At 42.1% G+C, this 14,986-nt stretch overlaps 2 protein-coding genes across 4 annotated transcripts in view; one reads left to right on the forward strand and one right to left on the reverse strand.

The window, feature by feature from the left end:
* slc25a12 (solute carrier family 25 member 12) overlaps positions 1-4,060 on the forward strand; it is a 20,487-nt gene extending 16,427 nt beyond the window's left edge. Inside the window, exons 14-18 of the mRNA XM_010774442.1 lie at positions 335-475; positions 1,760-1,898; positions 2,500-2,658; positions 2,811-2,901; positions 3,481-4,060. Coding sequence (XP_010772744.1) covers positions 335-475; positions 1,760-1,898; positions 2,500-2,658; positions 2,811-2,901; positions 3,481-3,688 — 738 coding nt within the window. The 3' untranslated portion in view covers positions 3,689-4,060. The remainder of the gene's footprint in view (positions 1-334; positions 476-1,759; positions 1,899-2,499; positions 2,659-2,810; positions 2,902-3,480) is intronic.
* A 512-nt stretch (positions 4,061-4,572) lies between these two features.
* The window catches only part of LOC104948266 (cytoplasmic dynein 1 intermediate chain 2), a 20,857-nt gene continuing 10,443 nt past the window's right edge, over positions 4,573-14,986 (reverse strand). For 2 of the 3 annotated variants that reach the window (XM_010774447.1, XM_010774445.1), the window contains 11 exons: positions 13,242-13,334; positions 12,907-13,069; positions 12,711-12,810; positions 11,739-11,864; positions 9,542-9,688; positions 8,674-8,787; positions 7,787-7,920; positions 6,197-6,341; positions 5,447-5,587; positions 5,134-5,259; positions 4,573-4,913 (listed from right to left, as the gene is read on the reverse strand). In XM_010774447.1, coding sequence (XP_010772749.1) covers positions 4,800-4,913; positions 5,134-5,259; positions 5,447-5,587; positions 6,197-6,341; positions 7,787-7,920; positions 8,674-8,787; positions 9,542-9,688; positions 11,739-11,864; positions 12,711-12,810; positions 12,907-13,069; positions 13,242-13,334 — 1,403 coding nt within the window. In that variant the 3' untranslated portion in view covers positions 4,573-4,799. The remainder of the gene's footprint in view (positions 4,914-5,133; positions 5,260-5,446; positions 5,588-6,196; positions 6,342-7,786; positions 7,921-8,673; positions 8,788-9,541; positions 9,689-11,738; positions 11,865-12,710; positions 12,811-12,906; positions 13,070-13,241; positions 13,335-14,986) is intronic. The other variant, XM_010774446.1, reaches the window with a different exon arrangement.

A 14,986-nucleotide genomic window follows, 5' to 3' on the forward strand; every position in this document is an offset into this window, starting at 1 on the left:
GGGGGGGGGGGCGAGGGGGCAGAGGGCCGGTGCCAGGGTCACAGCCTCCCAACCATGAGCCTTGGCTTCTCCTCACCCGACGCCTGCTCTGCTCTGACCCCGCTGGTTCCTCTATCAATGGCTGCTTTTTCCTCCTCCTGTCAAGGCCACTCTCTTACTATATGGAATCAAATCATCGGGAAAAAGTGGCCCTTTGTGCTGAAGTTTACTGAGATAATTAGAAAACGCTTACACATCATTACATTTTCACCCCAAAAGTTCACCCCTCAGATGTGTAAGCTCGAGTCTGAGTGCATAAAAAGCACCATTCAGCTGTTTGTTTGTCCTGTTGCAGGCTGGAGCTTCCCAGGTGATTTTCACCAATCCTCTGGAGATCGTTAAGATCCGTCTGCAGGTGGCTGGAGAGATCACCACAGGCCCCAGGGTCGGAGCCATGACTGTTGTGAGAGACCTGGGCTTCTTTGGCCTCTACAAGGTAGGTCAGCACCTCTGCAGCTCCGGGACGTCTGCAGCATCCTCCGCTGCCATGCAAGGGCAAAGGTGCAACACTAAAAACATGGGGGGTTTATTTATTGTTCAGTGTTTGGATTCACAATAGAAGAGGTTTGGTGGAAGACATTTTTAGACAACAATCTAAAAATAGCTAACAATTAAAGTGGAACCAAGGACACTTTTTAAAAAACAATTACACAAATGATTATTTAGTTTAAAGTTGCACATCTAATTTGTGATTAATAGACCAAAAATGTCAGGTACACTTTTCAGTAATAGAAACAATACCACAATACAGCACTTAGTAAAAAAGAAAGCTCCTCAATGCAAAATACCACTTAAAGCAAGTAAAATCTGTATAGTGTACGCAAGTTTAACTTATCTAAATAAAATTGTTCATTTTGTTTTATAATGTTACTGGATTATTATTACTGATGCATTAACTGTTCAAAAGTATGTTTATGTCAGTCTTTGTTTGATTTAGTTATTTAATTTAAATTGTTGGATACTTTAATCGCTAACAATGCTCCTTTCTTAAAGATATTTAAGCATAAAAGATTCACAATACTGGAGAAAAAAAATACAGTTCTTTATTAAATGTATTTTCCTTTCACAATTGTATATATTAACATATGATCGGAGGTTTACTCCTGTAATGATGCATAGATAAAATACTGTTCTATTTGAACAAAGGTTTGTGTATGTGTACACAGACATAATGGGCAGATCGGACTCACACATTTAAATATAAAACCTTCATTTTGCTGACTGTTTGCAATTTTCCAATACAGTGTCAAACATGCAAAAAGGAGCTGTGGCCAAAAGCAAATTAGTGCGGGATTATGCTCTGCTACTGCTCCTTTTCCAGATCCTTGTGGGTTTACTTGCTGCTCAAGTCATGTGTTCATACTCCATATTTTAATGAGTAGCAGACAGTGTGTGGCTTGTTAAAAAAAAGAAAAGCTGACTTCCTCTTGGCAGAAGAACCCAGCACGCCAGGGTCTGTGTGTGTGTGTGTGTGTGTGTGTGTGTGTGTGTGTGTGTGTGTGTGTGTGTGTGTGTGTGTGTGTGTGTGTGTGTGTGTGTGTGTTGGATCTCTCTCTGGAGGCCCAGTGCTGCAGCTCTGCCTGGGGGCTCTTTGGCTCCATCATCAACACTAAAGCCCCCTGTAGGTTGAACAAGACAGCTCCCAGACCACTTAATCCCCAAGACAAACCTCCATGATGTATTTATATTTAAATTGATCCTTCTTTTTTTTTTCTGCTAGGGAGCCAAAGCATGCTTCCTGCGTGACATCCCCTTCTCCGCCATCTACTTTCCTGTTTATGCCCACACCAAGGCGATGCTGGCAGATGAGGACGGAAGCCTTGGGGCTCTCCAGCTGCTCACTGCTGGAGCCATCGCAGGTAACACACATCTGGAGAGCTCAGCGTCTGTGGGGATTAAATGAGGGAAGTGTCACATTTTCTGCTCCAAGAAAGGCATTTCTGTTTCCTCTTCTTTGTGCTTTCTTCTTCTATTGTATCTCCAACAACTGTTAGGGTATTTTTTTATTATTATTATTGGTTAATTGTTTATTTAATTAAATTTCAGAAAAGGGTTTAAAAAACTCAATTTATTTTTCAAATAGTGAAATTTTGCATCTTTAAATTCCATATGTTCTTCTTCCAACAGCCCTAGGCCTAAATATACTTAATTTACTATCATTTATGAGAAGGAAAAGCAGCAATTCCTCACATGTGGGAAGCTGAAACTGGTGAATATATGGCCTTTTATCTCGAAGAAAGACAGGAATGAGCTGGTTATATTCAAAATAATTGTATTTTCTCTATTGTAAGCTCCTAGCTGTATAGAAAATGTATATATACAGTGCTTTTGTCATATCCCACTATAGCACAATACCCATTTCAAGCCCTGCATGATGCTACAGCAGGGATGTGAGGATGTGACACCCATCTGTGCATAGTGAGAGTGCTTCATTATGTGTGTTGTGAAACGTCTCCTCAGGTATCCCGGCGGCTTCGCTGGTGACCCCTGCTGATGTCATCAAGACCAGGCTCCAGGTGGCGGCCCGAGCTGGCCAGACGTCCTACAGCGGGGTGATCGACTGCTTCAGGAAGATCCTCAAGGAGGAAGGTTTCAGGGCGTTTTGGAAGGGCACAGGAGGTAAACACACACACACACACACACACACACACACACACTCTAAGTGGTTTCATGACTGGGAGATGAGGCCTGCTGTGGTGGCTGTAATTGTTTAGAATACACAGAAAGAATATTAAATCCTACATTGTAATTCTCTAACTGTCTTCCATTAGCTCGAGTCTGCAGATCTTCACCGCAGTTTGGTGTAACCCTGGTGACCTACGAACTGTTACAGAGATGGCTCTACGTGGACTTTGGAGGACAGTAAGTACTCTAACCGAGTAACTAAGTACATTTACTCAATTATGTAGTAATTTACTTGAGTACTTCCATTTCCTTTATACTTCTACTCCACTGAAATCAGAGGCAAAGATTGTACTTTCTACTCGACTAAAATGATCTAATAAGTGTAGTTACTTTAAAGATTTAGATTAGAAGCACCAACTATTAAGAAAGTATTTATCATGTATTATAAGAGGTTAGGATTAATTTATGAATTGGAGAAATTCAGACCCTACCTGACAGTATATACAGTGAAACAAAGACAACAAAAATACAAGCTCTTCCTTTACCAGATGTATAATAATATTATTGATTAGGCTGTTGTGCAGAGTAATTACTTTTACTTGGTACTTTAAGTATTTGTACTTAAGGGAGATTTTGAATGCAGGACTTTAACTTGTAACAGAGTACTTTTATAATTCAGTATTATTACTTATACTGAAGTAAACATCTTGTAGATCATCTTGGCCCACCTCTGAATTCAACCCCGTCTTCACAAGTATCTACCTCTCATCAGTTTGAAGAAGTGTCTCACCCTAACCTCTCTCTCTCTCTCCTCAGTCGCCCTGCCGGCTCTGAGCACACTCACAAACCGACAGTCCCCGACCTCCCCTCGGTGACGGCGGACCATGTGGGCGGCTACCATCTGGCTGCTGCAACCTTTGCCGGCGTGGAGAGGAAGTTCGGTCTGCACCTGCCCAAGTTCAAGCCTTCTGGAGAGGAGACAATCAAACCAGCGGTGCCTGTAACGGAGCCGGAAGCTTCATAAAGCTCACCGTGGTTAGGTTTACTTTAGGTTTCCCCTCAAATGATTTTATTGAGCCACGTTCTAATGCAATTGAGCGATCGTCTTACTTTGAATGCTGCATGAGTATGGCTTTATGGCATTGTCTTTGCATTGCTTGCACAACTTTACTGTACATATTGTTCTTCTGCACAGAGGAACATTATGGCATGACGAAGGATTGTAACTGCGCTTCCTGGTGTGCAATAGCTTTGGTGTGCATGTGTCAGTTAAACCTCAGAGACATAAGGATGTACAGATGTTTTCAAAAGTGTTCATTTTGAAATCATGACTAAGGACTCGGAATATAATTTAAATGTATTTATTGTATTTTATTGAAATAAATCATTCAAACTGTTTGTTCCTACTGTGTGAAAAGTACATTATCCATTTTGACGCCAACATTTGAGATTCTTCAGGAAACAAACCGTCTCATTTCGGATCCTGTCAACAAACGACTTCCCCGAGCAGTTACAGCATACACGATCATCTTCTTAGGCATTAAGGATATTCCAACGATCTCCAGTCTAACCAGCTACACTGATTGAGAGAAAACTGGTGCAGTATAGGACAAAATAGAAGGTAGAAATACATCTGGATTTATTTTTACAATCAAGTGAATATAAGTTGATCAAGTCTAAAAGGAACGGAGATGACGACATGATTCTACAGTTATAAGTTTACATTCCCCGTGTTAAGATGTGATTGATTTACTACAACTTTGGTGGAAATGGGACTTAGCTAGTGTTAACTATTATGGATTGAAATAAATCTCAAAATTAAGGCTGATGAATGAAGACAGGTGGGGTTTTACAATCAAAAGTTTAAAAGGATAGATTAAGGCATCTTGTTGAAAGAAAGACAACTGGTTTGTGTTTTGTGAGTATGGCTTCGTGTTAGTGTCTGACGTCGATATCCCTGACGCTCGTGTTAATCCGAGGAAGACGGTCCAGCTAACTGAGAAGGCCTCCAAATAAGCAGGTGTAAGGAATCAAAAGGTCTTTCTGATCAAAACATTTCATCACATCTCTTCCTGGGGCTGACGATAACAAGTGCGCCTCTGGTCCTTTAAACATCACTTCTGTGGACGAGCAGATCAGGCGACCAGATGCTGAGCCGCCAGCTCCTCCGCATCGTCTCTGTTCTCGTTGATCTCTGCCAGCGTGCGGACAAAGCGGGTCCACTCGTCGTTTCGTGGAACCGCAGTTTGCTGGGGGGGGAACAAAAGAGGCATGAATAAAACCTCGAATACAGGAAAGATCACAGCTAATGCTTCGTACGCTCGTTAACATGGATAATAGCCTAGTTACGTAAACAAAAGAACCGTTTGAGTTGAATCCACTACAGGCTGACAGGGTGAAAAGAGGCGTAAAAGCATGTTTGATTATTACTTAAAGCACACTCAGAAGAAAAGAGTCCTGTCATCTCACCTCTCCGACATCATACACAAGAACTCGTCCATCAGAGTCTCCCACGGCGATTTCTTTGCCAGAGTGAGCCCACCTCACTCTGTTCAGAGCTGGGTTACCCTCCACTGTGACGCTGGCGGTAGGAACCTAAAACAACAAAAAACAATAATGAAAACAGTGGAAAAATGCTCTGCAACCTTTAGTTTTATAATTACGTTTAGCAAAGAAATAAGAAAAATATCTAAGATTTGAGAGTTCCTTCCCTTTAGATGCAAAGGAGAACTGAAAATGGACGTGGTGAAACGCGTGTGTGCTGTCAGTAAGAGTGTGATACCTCCGTGTCGTTGTTGAGGTTCCACAGGTCCAGATGACCCACTCCGTCCACACAAGCAAACAGAGCAGGGTGAGTCGGAGACCACATGACGTCATATACGTAATCCGAGTTATCTTCAAATGAGTACAGCGGCTTGTTGTTCTGCACAAATAAAAGGGGGAAGAAGGATAAAGAAACATGACTAGAATAATCTCCTACATTGTCTATGTACACAGAGACACACAAGATATAACAATTTGATATACTTACAAACCTACTTAATGGATACAAAATGTGACGATGATTTTAGCTCAAGGAATAGCTTCATCACTTTGGTCCAGTGAAAAGCTTTTTGACAAATATTTGATGGACTTTTTGTATTTCACACCTGGTGAGTGTAAGCTTTCCACCTTGTGTCGCCATCAAGTGTCAAATATTTAGCTTTATGAACAAATACCTGCAATTCTGTTCTTATCAGCTGTACTTTGTTTTGAATGCTTTTTGTTAGCAATGACTTTGCTCCATAGCAGTAAGCTTGCTTAAACGGTATTAGTCTCACAGAGCTAGTAGTGGCTTTTAAATTTGAGGAATACAATTATTTGTTGGGGTTTTGATCCTGAACTAGACTGCAGTTACCATGAACAAATTATGGATATAAAACCTTGTAGGGACACAAAACACACAGAGGGAGGAAACGTTTCCCTTCACGCCGGTCTTTTCGTTTATCAGCCAAATCAAATAATCCTCAGTATGTCAAGACGTTGCTTTTACCTTGGTGCTCCACAGCTTGACAGTCCAGTCGAAGGAGGAGGTGACAAACAGGTGGGAGAAGTCCAGAGGCCCTGCAGCTGTGTGGCAGTCGATCCCTGTGATGGGCCCCTGGTGGCCCTCAAACATCTCGCTGATGCCCGCTTTGCTGCAGAGCACAGACAAGATTAAGTGGCGAGTGCAAAACATACAGACAGACTAAAGTGCTAAACCACCTAAATCAAGAAGGGGCGAGTTGTTCTCGTTGTAGACAAAAAGAATAACATATATTTTAAAATAGCCTGTAGGTCATTTCAAATCATCCCGTTTTGACCTTTAGTTGTTTGAATAACAAGTCCATACATTAAATCAGTGGTGTCAAACTCAAGGCCTGGGGGCCAAATCCGGCCCGCGACTTCATTTTATGTGGCCCGCAAGAGCTCTGAAAGAATATAATACGTTTATTATACGGTTACATGCCACTTTACAGAAGTACGTTGCCCATAAACTACATGTCCCATAATGCATCTCGTTTTGTGACATGGCACTGAAGAGACTTGCAATTATTTGCCCATGACTTCTGCTTTCAGACGTAGTTAATTACGAAGTTATTACCCTATCCGATAATAACCCAATTCAGAGGCAATAATGTAATATAATACATTATTTGATATATATTATATATTAATATATTTATAAATTATATAGTTAAAACCAGCCCTTTGAGTGCAACCATAATGCAAATGTGGCCCACGATGAAATTGAGTTTGACACCCCTGCATTAAAGAAAGAAAACAAAGACATTTTTATCAGTTGACACTCCTGTGTTAATTCTCTTAGCCGTTACATTAGCACGGAAGAAGAAGGCCCCCCGATGGACGTATTCACATTAATCATTTACTTATATGGTGTGATTACCAGCAGGGTGGCAGAAGTGCTGCAACATCTCACCCACATGTTGCAGAGCTGTTACCCAACTGATGCTCTGATAATTAATGTAGAGAGGTAAATACTCAGCATGAGTGATGCTTATGCATTATTAACTGCGATGAGAGTATCATACCATTGTAAATGAGCTGGAAAATGATTCCCCCAATTACAGAGGTGATGCTGCCGTGCAAAACCTAGCAGCTATCCCCTCTCTGCGGTCTCCGGGCAAACTGCAGGACGTTTACCGTGGCAGCTCTGATTTAAGCCACATTTCTCTGCTTCTTCACCAGAGGACCAAACACCATGAGGGGAGCCCTGGTTTGTTAAATGACAACATTGTGAGATGAAGTGCAGTTTCAATTCTGCCCGGGAATACCGACTGTAAACAAACTCTCTCACTCAGCGAAACGCACTGAGGAGGAGAAAAAAGGACAGGGAAAAAATGATTTGTTTCCCCTGCATGTGTGCCCTGTTTATGTTGAGCGACCTTTGCAAACATAACTGACAAGCGGAAAAGAAAAACAGGATGACTGGGCAGGAGTGAAACCTCAAACAGCAGGAGATCAAGTGTTGGATTTGCGTTGCACTGGGAAGTGAGTGGGCTATATTTATTTGACACTCGGACCGAGGTGGGCCCAACAAGCCGCCTCAGTTTCCTGGACCGCGGTTTGCTTCTGAACACACCTTCCATGACGACACGACATGTAGACGGAGCCGTCCTCGCTGCCCACCGCAAAATTGTTGACATCTCCGAGAGGGAAAGACATGGAGGTGACAGCTACAGCTTTGGACTGCTTGAACACCAGCTCCATGCTGTCCTGTGGAGGCGAGGCAACACGGAACAACATGTTTAACAAGCTCCCCGCTCACGATTTATGTTAACACAAACTCTGCCAAGCACAACCTATAAAAATCACTTGACAGTTTATTAATTCATATTCTAAATTCAACTAGCACGTTATAAAAAAAAGGGAAGTTTGACATTGAGGTCTTGGCAGCACAGATGAAATGACACAGCTAGCAAAGTTAATTTCCTTGAAAGTGAAAAATGAGTTGTAGAAAAAGAAAATATGGTTGAAGTCGGTGGGAAATACCAAACGAAGGAGCCCAGCCAATATGTTTGACATTTAGCATGAAATGGACAGGAAGTGAGTGGAATGAAAGACTAAGGAGACAGACGTTACACAGAAAGAAAAAGCTAAGCTCAAACTGTGATGTATTATTAACTAAGCAATTCAATTTATGGTTAAAACTTTAACACCGGGCCGTTAATGTCAAGTCAAAAAATAGTCCTCTGACCACCCATAGGAAAGAACCCACACACATATACAGTATTAAAAATATTGGCTATACATAGAATAAAATACACTTTATTGTAGAGCAAAGGGAGGAAAATGTACTTTAGTCTCACTCAGGACAGTATTAACATAAACAAATAAAAACGATATGTCTCTGTCATTGATTTAATATCCAGGATGACAGCCTACACTGCTTTGTTTAAAATAACTGTAGTTATTGACCACATTATTTGCATTTGCAATAAATAAAACTTTTGTAAATATGGATGTTACCTGTGGCTGAGAGAGCATGTCCAGACTCCAGGAGCAGATCTTGCCGTCGGTGGAGATGCTGATCAGGTTGTGGGCGTTCTGGGTGCCGACCACATTCACACAGTACACAGGGTGCTGCGAAGAGAGTGAGAGGGAGTCATTTTTACTTTTCTGGTTATACTTCACTCGCTTTTATTTCCAAATATATCAGATCTAGCTAGTTCTAGTTAATTATATGACTGCCTGCTTATCAAAGGACACCTAAACAATAAGCGTTGCTTGGCAACGGCGTGTGGCCGCAAAGTATAGCGCAGCATTATGCATAATACAGTATGAGGGGTCAAAATCCCATGCTCATAAAATGCTCATATATTTGTCTCTCTTCCCACGCCCCAAAATAAATGAATAAATATAAAAATGTTAGGAAAAGTAACAAAGTTTGAGTAGTGTGGGTTTTATATGAACAGAGTTACACATATTTCAAAACACGAAGTGTAATAACTGCAGTAGCCTTCCTGTCAGAATGACAAAGATCCTCAGTGAAGCACAAGCCCATGTTTCTCACTACATTGTAAATAAAACTTATTAAAAGATCAGTTCAATGCAACTAATGTCGTCTTAGCGTTATTGCATGATGTTGAAATTGGTTTGCCATGAATTTAGTGATGGATTGTAAACATTTGAAATGTAGTATTTAAGTGTTTCTCAGTTACAAGGTTGTTGTTTTAATAAATCAGACACTGATGGTGCAGCGCTGTACTGTACCTCTTTATAGGCATTTCTTCCCTAACAAATTGTTTTTGCGCTGATCAGGGGGTACTTGGCTGAATTTCTTTTTCAAAGGGGGTACATTATTGAAAAAAGTTTGAGAACCACTGCTTTAGAGTACCGTGTGAGCCGCTGCTGACAGGGGGGTCCTCTGCACCGGGGTCCTCTTGTTGCTCCGGTTGTCCCACAGTACGATCTGTCCCGAGTACGTACCCCCCACCACAACGTTGGGGTGGAACTTGGCAAAAGCAGCCGACATTACAGCAGACTGTCAGAGAGAGGGAAAGATAGAGGAAGAGATGGGACAGTTAGAGTCTCCAGTGATTAAAAAAACATGTTTATAGTGAATGTCTGTGCTGAAGATTCCCCTAAAATTGTCATTCAGGTCAGCTCTTTACATGCAGGTTACAACAAGCTAGTTCAAGGACTCAAATATTTGATCTCATCCTTTGTGTGGTGTGATAATAAACCTTGAATAAACCTAAAGAAACGTTGCCAAGCCATAAGGAGGTCTGCCTGCTCCAGGAACGCCAGCTATCCTATGGCATGGGGTTATGAGGTTATGAGGTAACCCTAATTTAAGGAAATTGGGAATAGCTGGAGGGACAAGCTATTGCCAAGTATTTTTTCAATTGTTTTGTGGTTTAATCAAAATTCTCCTGCAGAACTTGATAATCTAATTATTATTCCTCTTGTAGAATTGCTAAATTAGGCAATAAAAGTCTCGAAATGACAGGAAACTCTCCGCCATCTTGCCCTCTTTGGCACAACTCTATATTTTTAGCAGGAGGCAAACCATTAGTCAATGCCCGGCAGCAGAACTCTAATGCTAAGTGTTTGGAAGATATAATCACTGATAGGAAAATAGTTTCATATAGTACTCTGAAAGGAGCAGTATAACATAAATGATACCTCATTCTTGCCAAACCAACAAATATACTACTAATAATAATTAAATCCAGAATGCTTACATTGGTGCTAATGGCAACAGAGACTGGTATTGATGATACGTTATAGGATATTGTTCCCAGGAAAAGACTTATTACATGTTGTTGTGTTTTGGTGTATACTGACTTGTAACCCTATCTCTATCTCTGAGTAGTCTTAATATGCTGGTATTGACTATAGTCGGGATTTTAAAAACAATTAAATATTGATATCATCTTAATAATACACATGTGAAAATATGCTGAAAAATATCCATTGCCTCTTTAAAAATATCTCTTTATTTCCATTTGTTTACTTTTTATAGTTTTGGTTACGGTTTAGAGAGGTGTGGGGATGAAAGATATAAGCTGCTTCATTTGTTCTGGTATTTAGGATTCCTTCAATGATACTAATGAGACACTAGCAGCTGAGTGTATGCACCCCCCCTGAAATGGCTTTTTCATTCAGAACAATGAATACTGCATTCATTTACTCACGAGATAGAGCGAGGCAAAGAAGCACAAATCTACAGTGGAAGTAACTTGGTAGGGTTTTCCACTGAGCTAACTGACCACCATGCACACTTGTGTCCAATCAGTTTCTGGTCGCGGTGCATTGCTGTGTTTCATATCAGCAACAAGTTGGCATAATGAGAATATGGAAAACATCAAACTTCATCTCAAAGTCAGAGTAGTGTGTGTTTGCTCTTTCCCAAAACCTTTCATCACTCATGCCTCAGCCTTTACACTGCAAATAAAACAAACCACGAGGCTGGATTATTATTAAACTTTTGATTTACACCTTGGCAAAACATTTTTTTCTAAGGGGACTTTTCTTGACAAAAATTGTGACGCATGGGTTTGGGAATAGCTCGTTATGAGTGGATTTTAAGGCGCGGAAAAATGTGCCTTCACACTTCTGTTCAGTTTTATTCATCTGAGCAATATGCCTTCATCTACATCCGCTGTGGCGGCGGCAACATGTGGTTCTACTCAACTTGTCTTGCTGAAGCAGCCTCGGGCCAGGCAGTATAATAAGGCTGGGCAGAGCGGTGGAGCTGCTCTCCCTCTCTCTGAACACAGAGCCCTTGTTTGGATGCACATGATAACCGGCCCTGCCCCACACACTTAATGCTGCTGCAGCACTGCTCAGATTCTCCTGCACCACAGGTCTTCTCCCGCGCCTCGTGAACATGTGTTTATGGATGAAAAGTGGTGGAGGTGGATGCCAGTATGGTGAACTCACAATGTGGATGAAGGGGTGTGGGAGGAGGAGAGAAGGGGGGAGCAAACTGGGGATGGTTGGATGTGTTCCATGTTTGTCAAGGAACGAGACCCCCGTGGGGAGAGAGGTTGGAGACAGAAAGCAGAGAGGCTTTTTTCTTGGGGTACCTGACAGTGGAAGACGTACTCCGGTGTGGCCTTCTTGTACTTCATGTTCCACACTAAGGCAACGCCGTCTGGCTCGTGAGGAGCCTCCTCGTTGTTGTTGTATGAGGCAAGCAGCAGTTCAGGATACTGGTGACAGAGAAAGAAAGAAAAAGAAAAAATCAGCCTAAATGAATGTCGGAGGAGGCAGACGTGCCCCCCAGGCTTGGCTCCTTGTGGGAAAGCCTCGCCTGCCCTGTGTGGAGCTTATGAATGCCTATAAGAATGTGTAACCTTTCCTAAAGATGTATGGCTCGGTTGAATGTCCCTACCCGCCCTTAGGAACTTTGGTAAATTGTTATATGTTAGTTTTCTTCATAATTTTACCCAAAAGTTATTGTTCTGAAAACTAACAACTGTGACTAAAACAGAGCAACTAATTGAACATCTAAAACCCACTGAGCGACATATTAAAAACACGGGCGGATAATGACTCCAGAAAGCCAGATGTAAGCAAACCATTAACCTCTGCCGCTTCTCATGCTCGAGATTTACAGTTTGAGAAATCTGAATTTCCAATCACGAGGGTATGGGTATCGCTCTGAGCTGGTAAACACCGTGAACAAAGAGCTGGTGTTCAATCACTGTCAGAAGCCATTGCAGAATCATGCATTAAATGACCTTAGACACCAGAGGAAACAAATCATTATGGCTCCCGACTGAGTGACAATGTGTGGGACATAACTTACTTCTCCTGGGGGACTTGTGGCCAAAAGTAAATGCTGTCAAACTCGAGACATGTAATCATAAAGCATTATGGCTGAGCAGAGCTAAGTTGTTTCAACAGCCAATTAGCAACACGAATGCACATATCGCTTCTGTTTTAACACACGTTTAGGCAAATCCTTTTGACATTTGCACACAACTTCCAAATGTTTTTTTAAGAAACAATTTAAACTATTGGTTTATTTATAGAAAGTTGTCTTAAAAAGTGACCTGCAGGGACCAGTCCAGGCAGGTGACGACGCGATGTTTGGACCAGCGCTCATCCATGAACTTCCTGTTGAGGGACAGCTTTGTACCGGCCTGGATTTCACTGGGGAAAACAAAGCACCACAAATCAATAGAAACACTCTTTCAGAAACCAATTACCGTGTTTTCTTAAGTACTTGTCTAGTTCTACAATTATTACCCCTCCTTCTCCTCCAGGTCACGACCGCTGTAGTCGAAGAAGAGGTCCACATGCTCCGACAGAGCTCGCTCAATAATGCGAGTGCTCTGGTCAAAGAAATTCGCAAAATCTTCGGAGTGCAGGATCTGGAGTTTTTCCTCCTCTGTCAGCTCGTGGGGGGCTGCTGCACAGAGAGGTACAGACACACTGAACTTCTGATCACTGCCTTTAAGATGTGGCATGTGATGCACTGCTTCACAGGAATAGAGACTTCAGTGCAACCACTATTATGAAAATCACTAGTAAGACTGAAGTGGCTAGATTACAAGTATGCAACATCAGTGGTGATGGAGTACCTTCCTCCTCCTCTTTCTGGTCCGGTTTCTCAGTCTGAGTCTCCACTGCTGCTTCGATTGGAGCACTTTCCTCCTCTTCTTCTTCTTCCTCAGCTGAGAAGAAAGATAACTATGTTAAACACTAGAACAATACAAAGACTTAAGTTGTATACAGTTTCTAGATTACTTCATTTTATTATCAATAATAGTAGTTTTTCAGAATACCAACAAATCTGAAACTCATAACTTTGAATTTTTCCTAATACATTACTCTTGTGTTGCATATTCACAATTAAAAACACACAACGTTACATTTTTCGAAGCTTTGTACCTTCTTAGGGGTCTATTTTTGAAGGGGCCCAAGGAAAAATAATTGAGAATATTTTACACTTAAAAAGTAAAAATCCAATTTAAGGAACAACATTCTCGTGACAAGCGATCATGCCTCCATACAGACGTTTCACACCTTTTGCTCACTACGTCTCTCACATCAATTATTTTCCTTTTTCAATAAAAAGCTCCACCCGGTGATTATGGGCACGACCAAAGACTGATTTGGTATCTCTGCCTTGCATTTGTTTGGTTTGTCAGCACAATGTCTCCTTTCAAAAAAGGGACCTGCTCCTCTAAAGCAGGGAAGTTTGCCATTTGTGTTAAAGGGACACAGCGCAGCGGGTGTCTTGTTGTCAAAGGGACCCCTGTCTTTCCTAACTGTTAATGAGACTCTAGCCATTCAATAGAAAGTCTAGCTGTCAGTGTAGCTGTTTCCTCTGTGTCCCAGTGGCAGGTTGCCCCCTTCCAGGCCACAGGGCAGCGGGGCAGAGGGTGTGGAGCAGCTGCACGGGCCCGTCCCATTGGTCCGGCCAGATGACAGCATGGTGCAAAAGCAGATGGTGATGCTGGGATTGTCTTTGCTCTTCAGAGGTGGCATGGGGATGGCACAGAGGTTTTCCGCCTGGCTGCCTCGAGACAAGCTTCTCCCTGAACAGCAAGCCCGAGCAATTACCATCCTAGCAGGAGGTCCTGTAGCTCCCATTCAACCTCAGAGAATGTACAAGAAAATACAGGCCCGACCAGCTGGCAAACTGCACACCGGTTCTACCTCAAAGAAGATGAACACGCTTTTTCAAAACACATCTCTTAGAGATGGTATATAGCCTATGCTTTCAATGTAAAAAAAACAATAATAGCAGCAAAAGCAGGACAAAACAGATTCATTGAAAGAAGGGGAAATACTCGCCTGGTTCCTAGAAGCGTTTATCTTAGTATGAACCTTATAGTTAATCTGAGATGACAGCACCACATGCCAGAATTTCCTTCCTATGGAAATAATCTAAATGATAATGTCATCCGTCACTTTGTCCGTAAAGTGATTTATCCCCTTTCTCAGATGGAGGTTTAGGGGAAGAAGGTTATTGGGTACACTGATGAGTTTACAGAACCGGGTTGATGACACAAGCCATTTCAATGTACGGCCATACTCTGCAACCAACAGGAGAAGGTTAAAATCTTTCCTTTCAAGGGCCTCAATCAGGCTTAAAGGAAAACAGTAATCACTGTCTTTCAGCGAGTCCCGGCCGTGCTCGTCAGCCCTCTCCCTGGTGAGGCAGCCAGAGCAATCAACCTGCCAGGCATTAGGAGCGGATAGACAATCTGAAAATAAAGGGTATAATGCACCTGCCAGCCAAAATGGCCATTTGGAGAAAAGCTAGTGATCCTGGTGACCCCGCTGTGGATGTGTAGGGGGGTAGTAGGGTCGAAACGAT

The sequence above is a fragment of the Notothenia coriiceps genome, unplaced genomic scaffold (assembly GCF_000735185.1).
Source record: "Notothenia coriiceps isolate Sejong01 unplaced genomic scaffold, NC01 NC01_scaffold00014021, whole genome shotgun sequence".
Lineage (NCBI taxonomy): Eukaryota > Metazoa > Chordata > Actinopteri > Perciformes > Nototheniidae > Notothenia > Notothenia coriiceps.